The sequence below is a fragment of the Cataglyphis hispanica genome, chromosome 10 (genome assembly GCF_021464435.1).
Source record: "Cataglyphis hispanica isolate Lineage 1 chromosome 10, ULB_Chis1_1.0, whole genome shotgun sequence".
Taxonomy (NCBI): Eukaryota; Metazoa; Arthropoda; class Insecta; order Hymenoptera; family Formicidae; genus Cataglyphis; species Cataglyphis hispanica.
Genome location: NC_065963.1, coordinates 5,009,458 through 5,025,288, shown reverse-complemented (window position 1 = coordinate 5,025,288; position 15,831 = coordinate 5,009,458). Strand labels below are relative to the sequence as shown.

The following is a 15,831-nucleotide window of genomic DNA, read 5'->3' as shown; positions in this document are numbered from 1 at the left end:
AGTGCAGATCACACAATTAGGATGGGCTCTACCTCTGTTCCATTGAAGATATAACAAAAGAAAAAAATTTAAAGTAACTAAATAGTAATCTAAATAGTAATTTTAATGCTGTAATAAAGAACATGAAAAAAAGGATCACAAAATGTTTGTTAAGTAATAGTGAAAGATTTGAATATCTTCTTAAATAAGATTTATGTCTCATTCAGAAATTTTAAATATTTCTCTTTTATGAGCATTTTATTCTAATATTTTTATACACAAAATATTAACAAAATCTATTTATCCAAAACGAAAATATTTTTACTAAAGAAAAAATACAATTACATTTTTCTGGTTGCACTTATAAAAAAATGGATTCAATAGACAAAAATTATTATCTTTCAATCTTCTGCCTGTACCATATCTTTCTGTCTTCAATGGAATAAGTGTTAGAAGATTAGAACTTGTCTTAATTGCATGACGCATCTTTTCTATATCGTTAATCTTATATATTTATGTACATCTATACACACATATCATTTTTCATTGTAGAAGTGGATGATACAATTATAGAAGATTGCTGCACTATAAGCTATACATTTTGTCAAAATATATCTTAACATTTTGCTAAAATAAGAGCTTGTTATTAAAAATTTTAGAAGTAAATATATTTATTTATGGGCAAAAATAATTTCATATTTTTTTATCAACTATTTGCGAGATCAATTTTTATTATTAAGCCGTTTTTGTCTTATACGTTTTTCGATAAAAGTTGCTGAATAAATAAATAAAGATTATTACGTTCGTTAGGAAGAAGTAGGTCAGAATCTTCGGCATTCGGCAATCCATGGCCAATGTTAGTATTAAGTAGAATAACATTATTCCAAATTGTATCTGAAATTTATGACAGAAAATTTTCATTATTAAATCTGACTTATATAAACAATGCTTTTGAAATTTTTCTTTTAAGATTAAACGCCAGCAATTACATTCAGCAGTTAGTAGAGATGTAAAATCTCTTGATTTTATTGACAGATTGATAAAATAATAAGGAGGCTGAATAAATTGTAAATAACTTTGGCAAGTCAATCAAAATTTTAAAAGATAATTACCAGTTGAATGCAAGTCATATATTTTTTCCACCAGAGATATTTTCTGTACTTGGAGCCAAGTGCCGCGATAAAATAGTAACTGTACATAATAATGTGGACTGCGGAATTTAAGAAACCTACGATTATACCTTGTTCGCCAGGTAATATTTTCAAGTAGCACCATGAGAAAATGGCTGTTATGGTGTGATGATAAACATGAAGAAAAGTGACCTGATTTTGCTTTTTCCTCAGAACGAAGAATACCTTCAAAAACAAAACATTATATTAGAAATTACATTTTCTATAAATCTTTTTCTTACTTAATTCCAATATTTTTTTACATTATACATATATTATTTAATTAATATTTATTTGACATTTATTAATTTGATTTGTTTAATTTTGATTATAAAATTGTCAACAACTTTTATCACAAGTACTAGTGTACAATTGCATCATAAAAAAAATAAATAAATAAATAAATTTGAAAACATTTAATATAATAACATTTTTATAATTAAGTATCTAATATCTTAAACAAGTATTTATTTTCTCGAGCTCATATTTTATAACACATGATATTTTTCTGATGTTACATGAGAAGAAAAAAAGGTTTTTTTTTTTTAAATAATTCAACTCATTTAGTTATTGATCAAGACAATGTATGAAATTTACAAACACAAAGTCGATTTAACAAAGCGCTTCGTATTTCAAAATACGATTGCTTTTGTCGGTTAAATGACGAAACAATGGTGTAACTTTTGAACGATAACGGAAGCACAATAACAGATGCGTATAGTCTTACGAAAGCTTTGTAAATCAATTAATGCATATTAAACATCATAATTATTAATTTATTAATTAATTTTATTTGTATATATTGTGTATATTTGTATATTTGTATATATATAAATATTTGTTACCGTGTCCAGGAGTTCGATGATTTTTGCGAAGAAATACCACCATGCGCCTCGTGATAACTATTTGTCCGAAACATATACATACTATCGTTAAAAAAGTGTTTATATTTACTACTTATTAAAGTGTTACTATTTACTATTTAAAAATTGTTAACATTTAATCTAAATTACAATTGAAAATTACAAAAAATATGCTTACCGCTGCTTGTACATGTTTGGTTTCTGAATCAGGCAGAAAATGAAAACCGCATCCATGATAAGAAAATAAATGTTTAATATTGACATTCAACATCTGAAATCAGCGAGTAATTTTCACAGATTATTTTATATATAATCTTACAATTTGTTATGCATTTAATAATAGAGATAAGGAATTAAAATAAAATTAAATTCACCAAAGATGTCAACCATATACTGAAGACCACTTGAAACGCGTTATATACAATCATAACGGTATTCAGCTGAAAGGCTGACCTTTTTTCCATCATTTTTGGTCCAGCCTTCAACACGAATATCAAATATGTACCGATAATACATAGTAGAGGACCTGGAGATCTCATTAAAGGCCAGGTGTCTACTAATGGATCTATTAAGAAAGAAAATATAATTTGTTTAATTTTTACAAAAAATTATAAAAATTTTCTAACTGATAGAATCTGTGCAATATGAATAATTTATTATGTTTTATGTATGTGTATGCGTGAACAAATTATTATATAAAGTTTGAATTATTTTAAAGATAAATAAATTATCAAATTTGAAATATTTATTTTGATTAAATAACAAGTGTAATTTTATATTTTATGTATATATGTCAGAAACAATTGGCACAAGGCTTCTTATATCCATATAATGAAGATAAATTGTGAAATTTGCGCTTAGATTATTTATGATTAAATTATCAATACAAAAATATCAACTCATATTAATAATTTTGCACTATTTAAACGTTATAATTTTGACTCGCGTTAAATCGGATAATGGAAATGATATGAATACATAATGATAATAAATTATGACTATAATATTAAATGGATGAATAATAATTAACTAAGATTTCTTTTGTAAAAATGGATAAATTATATATATTCATATATGAAACTAATTTCTAAAATGTTTTATCCTCTTTAAAAATAAAATAAAATACTGTGCAAATGATACAGTTACATTATACTTATGTAACAATTTAGCATTAGAGATAATGTAATATTACACGTAAAATAAAAGAGAATTCTTATATCTTTTCATTATTTGTAAAATTTGTCTGACAAACAAATGTCTTTATAGCACGTACATATTATATTTATTTATCAGCTTTTATAATTGTTTTTGCGAGAGTTTAAAAAGATTTCTTTTACAAATATAATTAATAGCATTGAAGTTGTTCAAGTTACATCCACATTTGTAAAGATATTTATTTTGTAAAGATTGTTTTTTATTCTTTGTAAGTATTATATGGTTGAACTATAAAATATAAACAAAAAAATATCATACAAGAGAAATTTAACATAAATACATTGGACAGCAATTGTTTTGATGATTACTAATAAAAAATGTTCAATGCTATATGAATAGATGTTTTTATGAATAGATAAAAAAATGCTTTATGTTAAATGAATAGAATTTCTGAATTGCTTATATAATACATTATAAAAATTCATATATACATTTATGTTATTATTCAAAACATCTTTCGTAAATAAGGTAGCATTTTTTTTTCTTTAAATTGACTTTTTTTTTATAATGTTAATTATAAAATAAGCTTACCTTTAACATTTTTTAAAAGGTCATTATAATTGCTGACTATAAATCGTATAAGATTGGCCATGTCGATTATGTATTGATCAAATATAAGCTCTGGAATATAAGTAGAAAAACATACTTGTTCAGTTTTTATGCTTATTATATAAATCAAATTTCAAGGATTCTTTTTCTTAGACATTATTTTTCACTTGTAAAATTAAACAAAAACGTATAAGTGAGAGGAAATTTTTAATTCTTCCTCTTTTTTATACTACAATAAATAAAGATAATTTATTATTATTAAATAGCTCTATTCAAAAGCTAGTAAACTTATCGCGAGTTGTAACATATTTTTAATATAACATATTCATAATATATTTCTGCCGGCGACAATTATATTATTATTATAGATTATTAAACTGTAGGATAAAAATTATTGTAAAAATTAATTAATTATTTTTTTAATAAAAAATGATTTTTTTATAATAAAAAATATTTTTGCATATTTTATAGATTTTTTAACTTTTTAAATATTTTAAGCTCACTTTTTATATGAATAAAATATTTATTTGTTCTTCCTAATTCTCCAATATGAATTTCAAACGCGATATAGCCATATTTAATTGAATGTTTAACTGTTCTATCACACAAATTGCACGATTCGAAGCATTATGAATTATTGGCACTTTATTACTAGTGCAATAAACAAAAAATTAATTTATCATTATTTATATGTGAGAATAGAATTATAAATGGTTAAAGTAATACAAATTTTCATTTTGTTAAAATTTGAACAAACATAAGAACATAAATAATTGATATAATTGATGTCTCGTATGATTTGCAATTGCATTAGCAACAAAAATATTTCCTTTTGCAGCTTATTCATCTTTTCTTTAACGACAAATGAATTTTTGCAATTATTTTGCGATTATTTTTAACTTTAAAATGCAGAAACATATCGCGGCTTTTCCTTGAAGTCAAGACTTTAAAATAAGAACAAGGACGATACAATAATTTTATCCTTCTCAATTCCAATATGAATTTCACAAATATATCCATATCTAATTAAATAATCTATCTCTAATCTATCACACAAATTGCGCGATTCGAAGCACTACTAATATCGGCACTATTATTAGTGTAAATAAAAAATTAATTTATCATTATTTATATGTGAGAATAGAATTATAAATGATTTAAGTAATACAAATTTCCATTTTGTTAACATTTAAACAAGCATAAGAACATAAATAATCGATATAAATGTATCGTATGATTTGCAGTCGCGTTTGCAATAGAAAAATTTAAATTTCTTTTTGCAGCGTACTCACTCTTTCTTTAACGAGCGATAAATTCTTGCAATTATTTTGTGATTATTTAAAAAATGCAGAAACTAATCGCGGCCTTTTCTTGAAGTCGATACGTTAAAATAAGAATAAAAACGGGAAAACTTCCATATACGGTTTTCTTCGCGAGCGTCTTACTCGCGATGAGAAGAGAGACGCGTCCTACCAAAAACTGATCGTTCACTGTGTGCTGAGTGCCCACTAAGATCACCGTTCGATAAATGTGTCTTTCGATCCCCACCTCACTCGTCGATTTTCTTTGCTTTCAATATGTAAAAGTAGCTGATAATAATAAGTAGTTGATAAGAACCAAGGACAGAAATAAATAAATAAAAGCAAAAAATATAGCTCTATTTTATTGTCCGCCAACCTCGGATTAATAAAATAAGGAAAAAGAAAAAAGAAAAAGAATGCATGAATGCGGAAGACAGTGATCTTTATACGTGAGAGCGATGAAAGATGGAGAAATGGAAGAGCACGTCAAAGAAAAGAAAAATATATTAAATTGAATGTGGATGACCGCGAAAATATATTTCAAACGTGACGATTAATCTTACAATTACTGATGTCATTAATAGATAATAAGAATATGAGATATTAGGTAACATATGTTAATAGCATTATATATAGCACAATAAAATTACATGTAATATTTAAGTTTAAAATTGAAATTAAAATATTTTTCAGTAATTATTTTTTAATATTAAATGTTCTTATTTTATCTTTTAACTTAGATTTTTAACTCATATTTTAATAAAATTTATAATTAATATTTTGAACACTAAATTAAAATTTTGTTAAAATAGAACATATGTGTATATATATATATATATATATATATATATATATATACATATATATAATCCATATATAATATAATATATTCTTTAAACGAAATGAGTTGGACAAACTATTATTATTAACAAAAGCGTTCACGAAATCATTTACCTTAATTGGAGCTTATGTAATTCGACGCTGTCCCGCGCACGAATGTTATTAATTTTGCTTTCCGCTTTGAAAGAAAGTACCAATATTGTATTTTTGCAACACTACATCCGTTAAATAGATACATACATTCTAATTTTTTATTATTCGATTAATAAAAAATCACGAAATAACAATGGAGATCCTTGTATGCGAAAACAATTATTTTATATACATTATATGCATAAAACTCTACGACAATTTTCTTGAACATTCTTGCAAGTTATATTAATTATATACATTTCAAAGAAATTTAAATTTTAAAAATATTTGATTGTTTATTTGAATTTATTCATCGTTTATTTAACCGGAATAAATAAGATATAGCGACATATAGAAGAAACCTATTTCAAGAAACGTAATGACGCAGATGTGCTATACGTGTATAACTCAGGCCTGCCCAATTTTTATTAAAGTCATCGACTTTCATGACCGACAAATACACATCAATTGTTAACAAATCTTCGATTATTAAATCTGTTATCAGAGACAGTATTAACTTTGTTGCATTTTTTAAAGTTCATAATGTATCTTACGCATTACAAATTTAGCTAATTATAAATTAAAAAAAAAAAAAAAAAACTGGAACTAATAAAAAATAAAAATTATAATTTTCAACAGTTACAATTTAGCAGTTTTCTTTAATTTATAATTTTGCATTTATTATCAGAGGCAATATCGAGTTTAAAAAGAAGAAAATGCAATAAGTTAATCGATGTATGTCTGTCGGTCATGAAAATCAATCATACTGTAGTAAAGTTTGGGCAGGCCTGTGTGTGCGTATGTATTTCAAATATTATTATTAGCACTAAAACCGGAAAATAGATAAAGTAAGGAAGAGAGAATATTCATTTTTTCAAAAAATAAATGAGAAAAATAAAGATTAGTATATTTGAGAACGCAGATCTTTTTTGTCAGTTTTCTGTTTGTCCGGAATAAGCGAGCTAATAAGTAGAGTAAAAGAGAGAAAGAGAGAGAGAGAGAGAGAGAGAGAGAGAGAGAGAGAACACACACACACACACACACACACACACGCACACATATGTACAAAAATTTAGAATTGATGCCAGTAGTTTCCGCTTTTATTTGCAAACAATCAGTCAATGTGTGACTTAACCCACTAATGACGACGCTACAATTATCATCACACGGATGGGCTATTGCAGTTCGCAGCAAGGAAATATCGCATTCTGACATTAAATTGCAATGTGTTGCTATAATTGGAAAACATATAGAAGTGTTTATGTCCTAATATTGTATAGAAGGATGAAAGCATAACTGATGACACCGTTAGACGACGGCGGCAACATTTTACTACTGCAACAATATTAAACATTCCAGAATATCGGCCGGGCGTTAAATAGTGGAAAAATTATTTTACGATTGTATAATAAACCATAGAATGCTTGTAGAAGTTTCGAATTATGTTGCCGAAACAAATACAGTGTTATATAAATGGCACATATTATATATCTATAATTGTATATCTATTTATTTTGTATATCTAATTATTTTAAGAACGCAATTAATGCACAAAAAGCGATAAAATGATATAAATAATATGTGTAAATTTTATAATAATTTATTTTATCATAATTGTATATAATAAATATTTTTACATTGTTTTAATTCATTGTGCTAATAAATAAAAATAAAGATAAAACGCTCGTAGAGATAGGCGGTTCAAACAAAAAAGCTCTCCTCTTAACCCTCTTTTATTTTTAAATGCAATATCTGTGTTGTATTATTAATTATTATAAGTGCATTAATTATTTAAGTGTATTATTTATTATTTAAGAAAAAACATTACATTATAATACATTATCTTTCTTATAAAAGACCTACCTTTTTATTACATTACTTAAAATTTTAAAAGTTTTATTTAAAATGTACAATTAAAAGATCAATTATGTAAAAAACATATAGATTTGCATAATTAACTTTTAACTTTTTAATAAGTTAACAATTTTTTAACTTAACTTAAGTTAATTTTTGTTTAAGTAACTTTTAACGTTAACATAGTTAATTTTTTAGCCATTAACTTTAAACTTAACTTAGTTAAAAAAAAAACTTAACTTACCCAACTCTGCATTTAATCTTTTGTAGAGGAGACCAATTAATTTACAGGCACGCTTTGCTCAACTGAAGCAATTCATAGCAAACTTTTATTTAAATAAATTTGCGTATACAGTCATAAACTGATAAGTCATAAACTAATTTTAAACACTTGTCTGCAATATGATACAGTAGAATGTTACTTGCTGACTGAAATACTTCACCTGACATGCACATCATTTGAAACAAAAACAATTTATTATCAGAAAAAAGAATAATTAAAATGTTACGTATGTCCATCGACATTTAGAATGGACTGCTGATAACCAGAGGAAGGGGAAACGTAGAGTGAGAGGCAGATAATACGGGGTTACCTTCCGTCTCTCTTCCAAACGTTACCAATTAATCAGACTAGAAAGAGACGGAACGTGAGCCAGTAGTCCCCGTATTATCTGCCTCTCACTTTACTCGTACATTTCTCCTTCCACTGGTCATCAGCAGTCCATTCTATATCGATGCGATGTCATTTCAGAGCAGATTAAAAATTCATAAAATGTTTTGTCTCTTACGGCATAATCATAAAATAGTTATAAAACTAAAAATAATATTCTATTGTCACTGAATTATGCTTATATTCATTTTTATGATTTTACTCTCGTGTTTTTACGCATTTACGATTAATATTATATACATATACGCAGTCAAGTTGCTATTGAAAATATTTAAAAAGTGTATTTTTATAAACTATAATAATCGTTAATTGTATATTGTAATTAATATATGTAATTTTGAGAATCTGAGAATTGCAAAGAAAAAAAAAAGTACATACATGTACATATATGACTATTAAATGAGGAGGCTCCGTTTGCCTACATTCCCGATTGCCTACAGAGCGATTGCCTACAAGCATTATTATACACATATAAAAATTAAAAATACGAACGTACGTTTGTCCACATGTCATTATTGTGCACATACACGTTGTACACATGACATTATTGTGCACATACACATTGGACGTATGACATTATTATGTCATGTGTACAATGTGTATGTGCACAATAATGACATGTGTACAAACGTATGTTTGTATTTTCAATTTTTATATGTGTACAATAATGCTTGTAGGCAAACGAAGCTGTAGGCAATCGGGAATGTAGACAAACGGACTTCCCCCTATTAAACAACTGGATTGATTTTTATTAATAAACGATGCAAATAAACAAAAAACATTGAAGAGGTTTTTCACGTTGATTGCCTATTGTATGCATAAATTTTTTGAGTGATTTGCTTTGACATCAAATCTCGTTGAAAAAGTGCAAATTATTGATAAATAATTGATGCAAATGTGACAATGAAAATATTAGCGGAAGAATCTGAATGTCTCTAAAGATATGCAACATTTTACACAAAAATTTAATTTTTTTGAATAATTTAGAAGATTTAGGGATCGAAAATATCATTATTCTTTTCTGTATGTTTTATTCTTGTTTCTATTTTTATCAAAAAAAATTGTTTTAAAATTAAAAATATCAGAAATCTTAAAGGATTTACATAGATTGAAAGATAGTAATATCTAAAAACTCAAGACCTTAAGACTATAAAATCTTTTTTGAGAATTTTGATAACAAAAATATTCACTGCGATAGCATTACGGCGAACCAAACAATTCCAACAAAGGTGGTTAAAATGATTCTGAAAGTAAATTTTCTCATAAATATCAATTTATTCAATGGACGATCATGTCCAACGTTTGATACTAAAAAGCTATATTTTGAATAAAATAAATTAATTTTGCAATTACGATGATTTTATACAGCTTTATTCCAATTATTATTTAATGCTGCTTTATTCTCTTAAGGGCCGTTGTATTGTACTGACTGAATGGAAAAATAAGATTAGTTAAATTAGAAATAAAGTTAATCTATATCTAAAAAAACTAATTTTGGTGCTTCAAATTTGCTACAATATTCATAATTTTTTTATAAAAGTTGTCTTTATAAAAATATATTAGACAAAAACTTCAAAATACTTTATATACTTTTTATTAATAAAAGAAACAAAATTGTTAAGCATTTCTGTCTGATTGAAGCAACATTACTGAAATAAAAATTGTGATGATTTGTATAGGTGGATCTTCGAGATTATGGACCAAGATCAAATATAACGGCATCTTACAACAAAAACGGAATTCGTAAATATACGCGATTCTTTCGGTACTTCTTCACCTTGTTTCTCCTTTTTCTCTCGCTCGTTTTCATTAGGTATATGTGCTCAAAAAAGTAGGTCGTTAACATCTCGTCCACGGCTATACTGAATTATTTGGCCCACGATCGACCGGATAATAAAATCAAGAAACTACTGTTGAAACTAGCGTGAGATTAATATAACAACCATACGAGAAATGGATAGGTTTCACAGAAGAGAGAAAAAAAAGAAAGAGAGAGAAAACTATCGATACATTTTGATATTGAGTCTGGTCCAAAATTACAGGAAATTTTTTATGAGGAAATTTTTTATTTAGCTCTAAAAAACTATAAACGCATTGGTCATTCTTTCGCATCAAATTTTCTATCATCATTTTCAGGATTAAATTATACAATTTAATTTTGTAACTTTTTATATTTTGTTAAATATTGCTTGCAAAATTTTGACAAAGTGACATTTTAAATATTATTAAAATAATGTTGTAGCAATCGAGATTGTTACAACAATAGAGATTGTAGTATCGCCAAAAAAAAATGTATAATGGTTTTTGACACTTCAAACATACATAATGATGATCGGAAAAGATATATTTATATGTATATGATGGGATAAAAGATTTATGTAACTTTAATTAGATATTTTTTATTAAATATAAATAATATTTGTTCACAAATATCTTCTAAGTGTTTTATATAGATAGAATACATAAAATATATTAGAGTTTAATCAATGCATATTTATATAATATATGCACTATATTTTATATATTTAATCAAATTTTTATTTAGAAGAAATAATATGAGCAATAGAAATTTGTAGCATATTTATTTATACAATTATTTATACAAGCTTTATCATTTTTCTATGTTTCTGTTCATAAAAATATGCACTTCACATTTTATTTATACTAAATATGATATAAATAATTTATAATATATAATATAATAATTTATGATATTTATATCATGTAATACATGATAACATAGATTGACAAAAAAATTTTGTCAAATAACTTTAATCAAAGTAGGTGTTTTTTATAGATTTTCGGCTATAAAAAATTGAAGATGATTGCGTGACTACTAAAGTCAAATTACTGTTATTATCTTACATACTACAACTCTTGAAACCGTACAACTTTTATATGAATTTTTTTCTAAAATTACGTGTATTTCATTGCCAAAAATAAAATGGAACATCCTGTATATATATATATATATATATATATATATATATATATGTGTGTGTGTGTGTGTGTGTGTGTGTGTGTGTGTGTGTGTGTGTGTGTGTGTGTGTGTGTGTGTGTAAGCGAAATATTTTTAATATTGTTCTTATTATACAAAAATAGCTAAACATGCAAATTATACAATTGCAATTAAAGAATAGCATTAAATAAAATATAAAGTGTATATTTTATGGCAGAAAAATAAAAAAATGAGAAAATGTTTATAAATGTATGTGCTACATTCCTATTGGTTATATTATTTCAAACAACACATTTCTATATTTATCTTATCAAAATTGTTTTTTAATTCACAAAATTTTGTATGATACTATCGCTATGAGAGAATATGTTATTTATAATTAGAATTTAATATTAGAGCAAAAAATGTAATTCCTCATAATAATTAATTAATTAATTGATTGTTGCATTATAAATTCAAAAAACAGAACTTTACAGAAAATAGCTCTGTAATATTAGATATGAAAAAGTTACATTTTACAATGTATTCTTTTTTATAAATATTAAAACATTTATATATGTAACAAACATACTAACTTAATAAGCAATTTGTCAAAACATAGATTTAAAAAATATATGTCATAAGAATCGACATATAAAAAATTTTTTGAAGTAACTAATAGTCTGAGAAATACATTAATATTAATGCTAAAAATAAAAAATATATATATATATATATATGTATATATATTATAAAGAAAGAAAAAGAGAAACAGAGAAAAAGAAAATGAGAAAGAGAGAGAGAAATACTAAACATTACATTATACTTCGAATTTATTGTTCTTTCGATTTCTTTTTTGAGACATTAGCGGAAATGCCATTTGTTTCCATTTCCCTCGGTACCATTTTAATTGTTGGTCGTTTTTTAATGTACATTTTATAATAAAAATCCCCAAACAATATAATCATAAAGACATTCTGTGGTATCATTATATATGCTGGCCAAACTGGGAAGCCGCAATCTTCCCAGGCTAATTGTCCATAGTGTAAAATAATTAGGAAAAATTGGATCAATTGTAACTGAGTGATGTACTTCTTCCATGAACCTGTATCTATTTTCATAGATGATAGTAGATAATGGATGTACATTATTACATGTACAAATGTATTGACCAAACCTGAAATACAATGTTGGTAACCAATTAATCGCAAAATATAAAATCTTTTTATTTATAAAAAAATTTCATTTAGCATATCTGATGAATACAACTGTTTGATTCTTAATATAGTACACAATATACAGGATGTTTTTTAAGTAAGTATAACCTGAAGAACATATTCCTTGACTTATTTTAAGAAAGAAAGATACTATAAATATATGTCCTAAAAGGCTTTATTTTCAAAATAGGATATCAAAGTTGTGCAAAAAAAAAATAAAAATTTGGAAAATCTGGAAAACTGGAAAATTTAAAAATATTTTATTCAAATTTAATATTATTTTATTCAATTACATTTATTTATTAACATTTTTTTATTAAAAAAACTTAATATGATTATCCATACATATAACCTTGGTGAATTTAAAAATGTTTTATCAGTACTGTAAAAAAAGTTTATCAGTTTTAATGTTTTATCTGTTCTTAACATCACATTTGTACCACATTATGTATGTAATAATAAAAAATTTAATAATATGTAATAAAAAGTATGTAATAATACCACATTAATACCACGCATATCAAATTTAAATAAAATATCTTTAAGCGTTTTCCGGATTTTCGAAATTTTCATTTTCTTTGTACAACTTGCACTCTATATTTTGAAAATAAAGCAGTTTAGGACACATGTTTGTAGAATCTTTTCTTCTTAAAATAAGCCAAGAAATATCCCCTTCCCCAAGTTTGTTTATTTATTTAGGAAACATCCTGTTTAATATCCCACAAATACTCCGTATTTATATTAAATATAAATATATATTAAATATTTTTATATTAAAAAAATAACAAAGAAGATATTATTATTCTGCGTTTACATATATCTGTAAAGTTACTGCATATTTTTAACTGAAAAGTTTAAATTATTAACAATAGTAAATCCAATTTTTATGATATATACCTAAGAAAGTCACATGACCGCCAGGTATATATTTAGTGGCAATCCAAGTGCCTAATAACATGCCCACATGATGATATACATGAAGAAAGGACACTTGATTCTGTTTTTTTCTAAGCACGAAAAAAACTGTCTCCAATAAATCCAGTATTTTAAGCATGAAATAACTCCATATCCCTCTCGCGATCTATTTAGCAGGCAGATATAAACGCTTTTTTTTTCTTGTATCTTATTTCTATGTAAACGAAAAATAAAACTAAAGATATGACATCTAATGTTGATTTGGATTAAATTGTTGATATAATTATGTTAATATTTTTATATGTTAATATTTTTATTAACTGAATAGTTGTAATAATATTGTCGTTATTTTCTTGTCTGAAGAATATTATTTTATAAAAAAATATAATGGCCAACATATAATTAGATAATTCTAACTTAAATTTAATTTTTAATTAGCTAAATTTTAATAATTACCTCTATTGCCTTTGGTGAGTATGAATAATCAATAGGTTGGCAAAAGAAACTGTAATCTCGTAACCATGCCAATGTTAATACCTATTAAGTATACATATAATTAAAAAAAAAATATAGAATGTTTTTTTCAAGAATCGTATTGATAAACTTTAATTAATGTAAAGTTTATTAGTCAAATATTACTTGAACCACATACAACACTAAAAAGATTAATTTCTATGGTAGAAGATATTCCTAATATCAAAAAGAGACATTAATTATTCCTACACGTACCAAGAAGTTGTAAAAGATAGAAACATTTTTTGAAATATATCTTGTTAAGTTATTATAGAATTTTTCGATTTTTTGTTCAATTTTTTGTTAAATTATGATTTCTAAAGATGAAGATTCGTGCAAAACTATAAATGATAGAAAAATCTGTTTTTGTTTTTATAAATGAGATCAGAGAAATTAATTCAAAAACAATTAAATTAAACAAGAAATTAAATAACTTACTTTATAAAGTAAGATTGCATTTATTATAATTTGTGAAAGATTATATATTTGCAATATTCTGTCCAATTGGAAAGGTTGTCTTTTTGCCATAAACCTCGGACCAATATAATAAATAAAACATATATAAAATCCAAGCAGAGCTATGCAAGGCCACGGTGAGCCTATTAGAAAATAATCTTGGGTGCGTGGATCTTGCAATATAAAACAATTAAACATTAGTTTTTATAATACATAGTTATTAATAAATTGTTAATAGTTATTTAATAAATATTATAATATACTTATTAAGATTGTTAATGGTTTTTCTTACATGAGAAAAAAAAAGAATGCATTTGTTTTATGCTTATATATTTAATACTTGCAATTTATAATGAACAAAATTTGTAAATAATATTTAATGAATTAAAATTTTCGTATGTAAACATTAATTTTTTTTATAATTTAGGGACAATACAATTTATTGCTTTTTTACATTTCACAATATCTTTAATTCTAAATATATTTAATGCAAATGATAAAACAAGATACTCACCTGCCGCATCTTCGATAATATATTTATATCCTGCTATTAATTGTCGTATGAATGCAGCCATGATAATGACGTGTGCAAATAGAGAGAGAATTACAATATTATTTTTATATATTTATAAAAGGATTAAGGAAAATCGTTATGCAATTATGACTTGCTTATCGTAATGCTCACACTAATAACAAATGAAAACGCTGATTAATTAGTTTGATATATTTTCATTTATAATAATATAAATGTATAATTCCGATGAAGAAACTAATTTAGTCTTATGTTTTCTAGTTTTTAATTTTTTTAATTGAAATAATTATCTCCGTTTGTTATCCGAATTGATTGTTTCGAACCTAAAACTAAATATTTCACTCAGCCAATCGTAAGAATATATTTTTACTTTTCTTTTCGTCAATTTACTTCAACGCGACTAACCACTATGGAATTCACGAATTGACTGCAAAGCACACTGCCGTGTTTCTGTTCCATCGTAAAGGAATGTCATTGTATGTAATTATAACACGTTTGCTTAATAAACACTGGAGGTCTCCAAGAGCACTGACACTTATTCTTTTAAAAAAATGACCTTTCAGATAATTTAATTATGAACAAATATTGAATATTTATAGATATTTAAATGAAATAAAAATAGTATTGAGTAAAAAAAGAAATTGCAGCATCTAGAAGGTTTATTTTACATTTTTTGATTTTTTATTAT

General features: G+C 25.0%; 2 protein-coding genes across 3 annotated transcripts; both read right to left on the bottom strand.

Moving 5' to 3' along the window:
* Nucleotides 1–466: 466 nt before the first annotated feature.
* On the bottom strand, nucleotides 467–8,157 carry LOC126852595 (elongation of very long chain fatty acids protein). Of its 2 annotated transcripts, none has more exons than XM_050597556.1 (7): nucleotides 8,147–8,157; nucleotides 3,758–3,847; nucleotides 2,386–2,576; nucleotides 2,190–2,282; nucleotides 1,994–2,050; nucleotides 1,092–1,334; nucleotides 467–873 (listed from the first exon to the last, which is right to left on the bottom strand). In XM_050597556.1, exons 2-7 carry the CDS (start codon nucleotides 3,816–3,818, stop codon nucleotides 715–717), a joined length of 804 nt encoding a protein of 267 aa, XP_050453513.1. In that variant the 5' UTR covers nucleotides 3,819–3,847; nucleotides 8,147–8,157; the 3' UTR covers nucleotides 467–714. The 2 variants fall into 2 exon arrangements, with proteins under 2 accessions (XP_050453513.1, XP_050453512.1); XM_050597555.1 differs by lacking the exon at nucleotides 8,147–8,157 and adding an exon at nucleotides 5,068–5,292.
* A 4,010-nt stretch (nucleotides 8,158–12,167) lies between these two features.
* Nucleotides 12,168–15,566, bottom strand: LOC126852590 (elongation of very long chain fatty acids protein-like). Its single transcript, XM_050597545.1, has 5 exons — nucleotides 15,126–15,566; nucleotides 14,594–14,784; nucleotides 14,099–14,179; nucleotides 13,625–13,808; nucleotides 12,168–12,687 (listed from the first exon to the last, which is right to left on the bottom strand). Exons 1-5 carry the CDS (start codon nucleotides 15,184–15,186, stop codon nucleotides 12,344–12,346), a joined length of 861 nt encoding a protein of 286 aa, XP_050453502.1. The 5' UTR covers nucleotides 15,187–15,566; the 3' UTR covers nucleotides 12,168–12,343.
* Nucleotides 15,567–15,831: the final 265 nt, after the last annotated feature.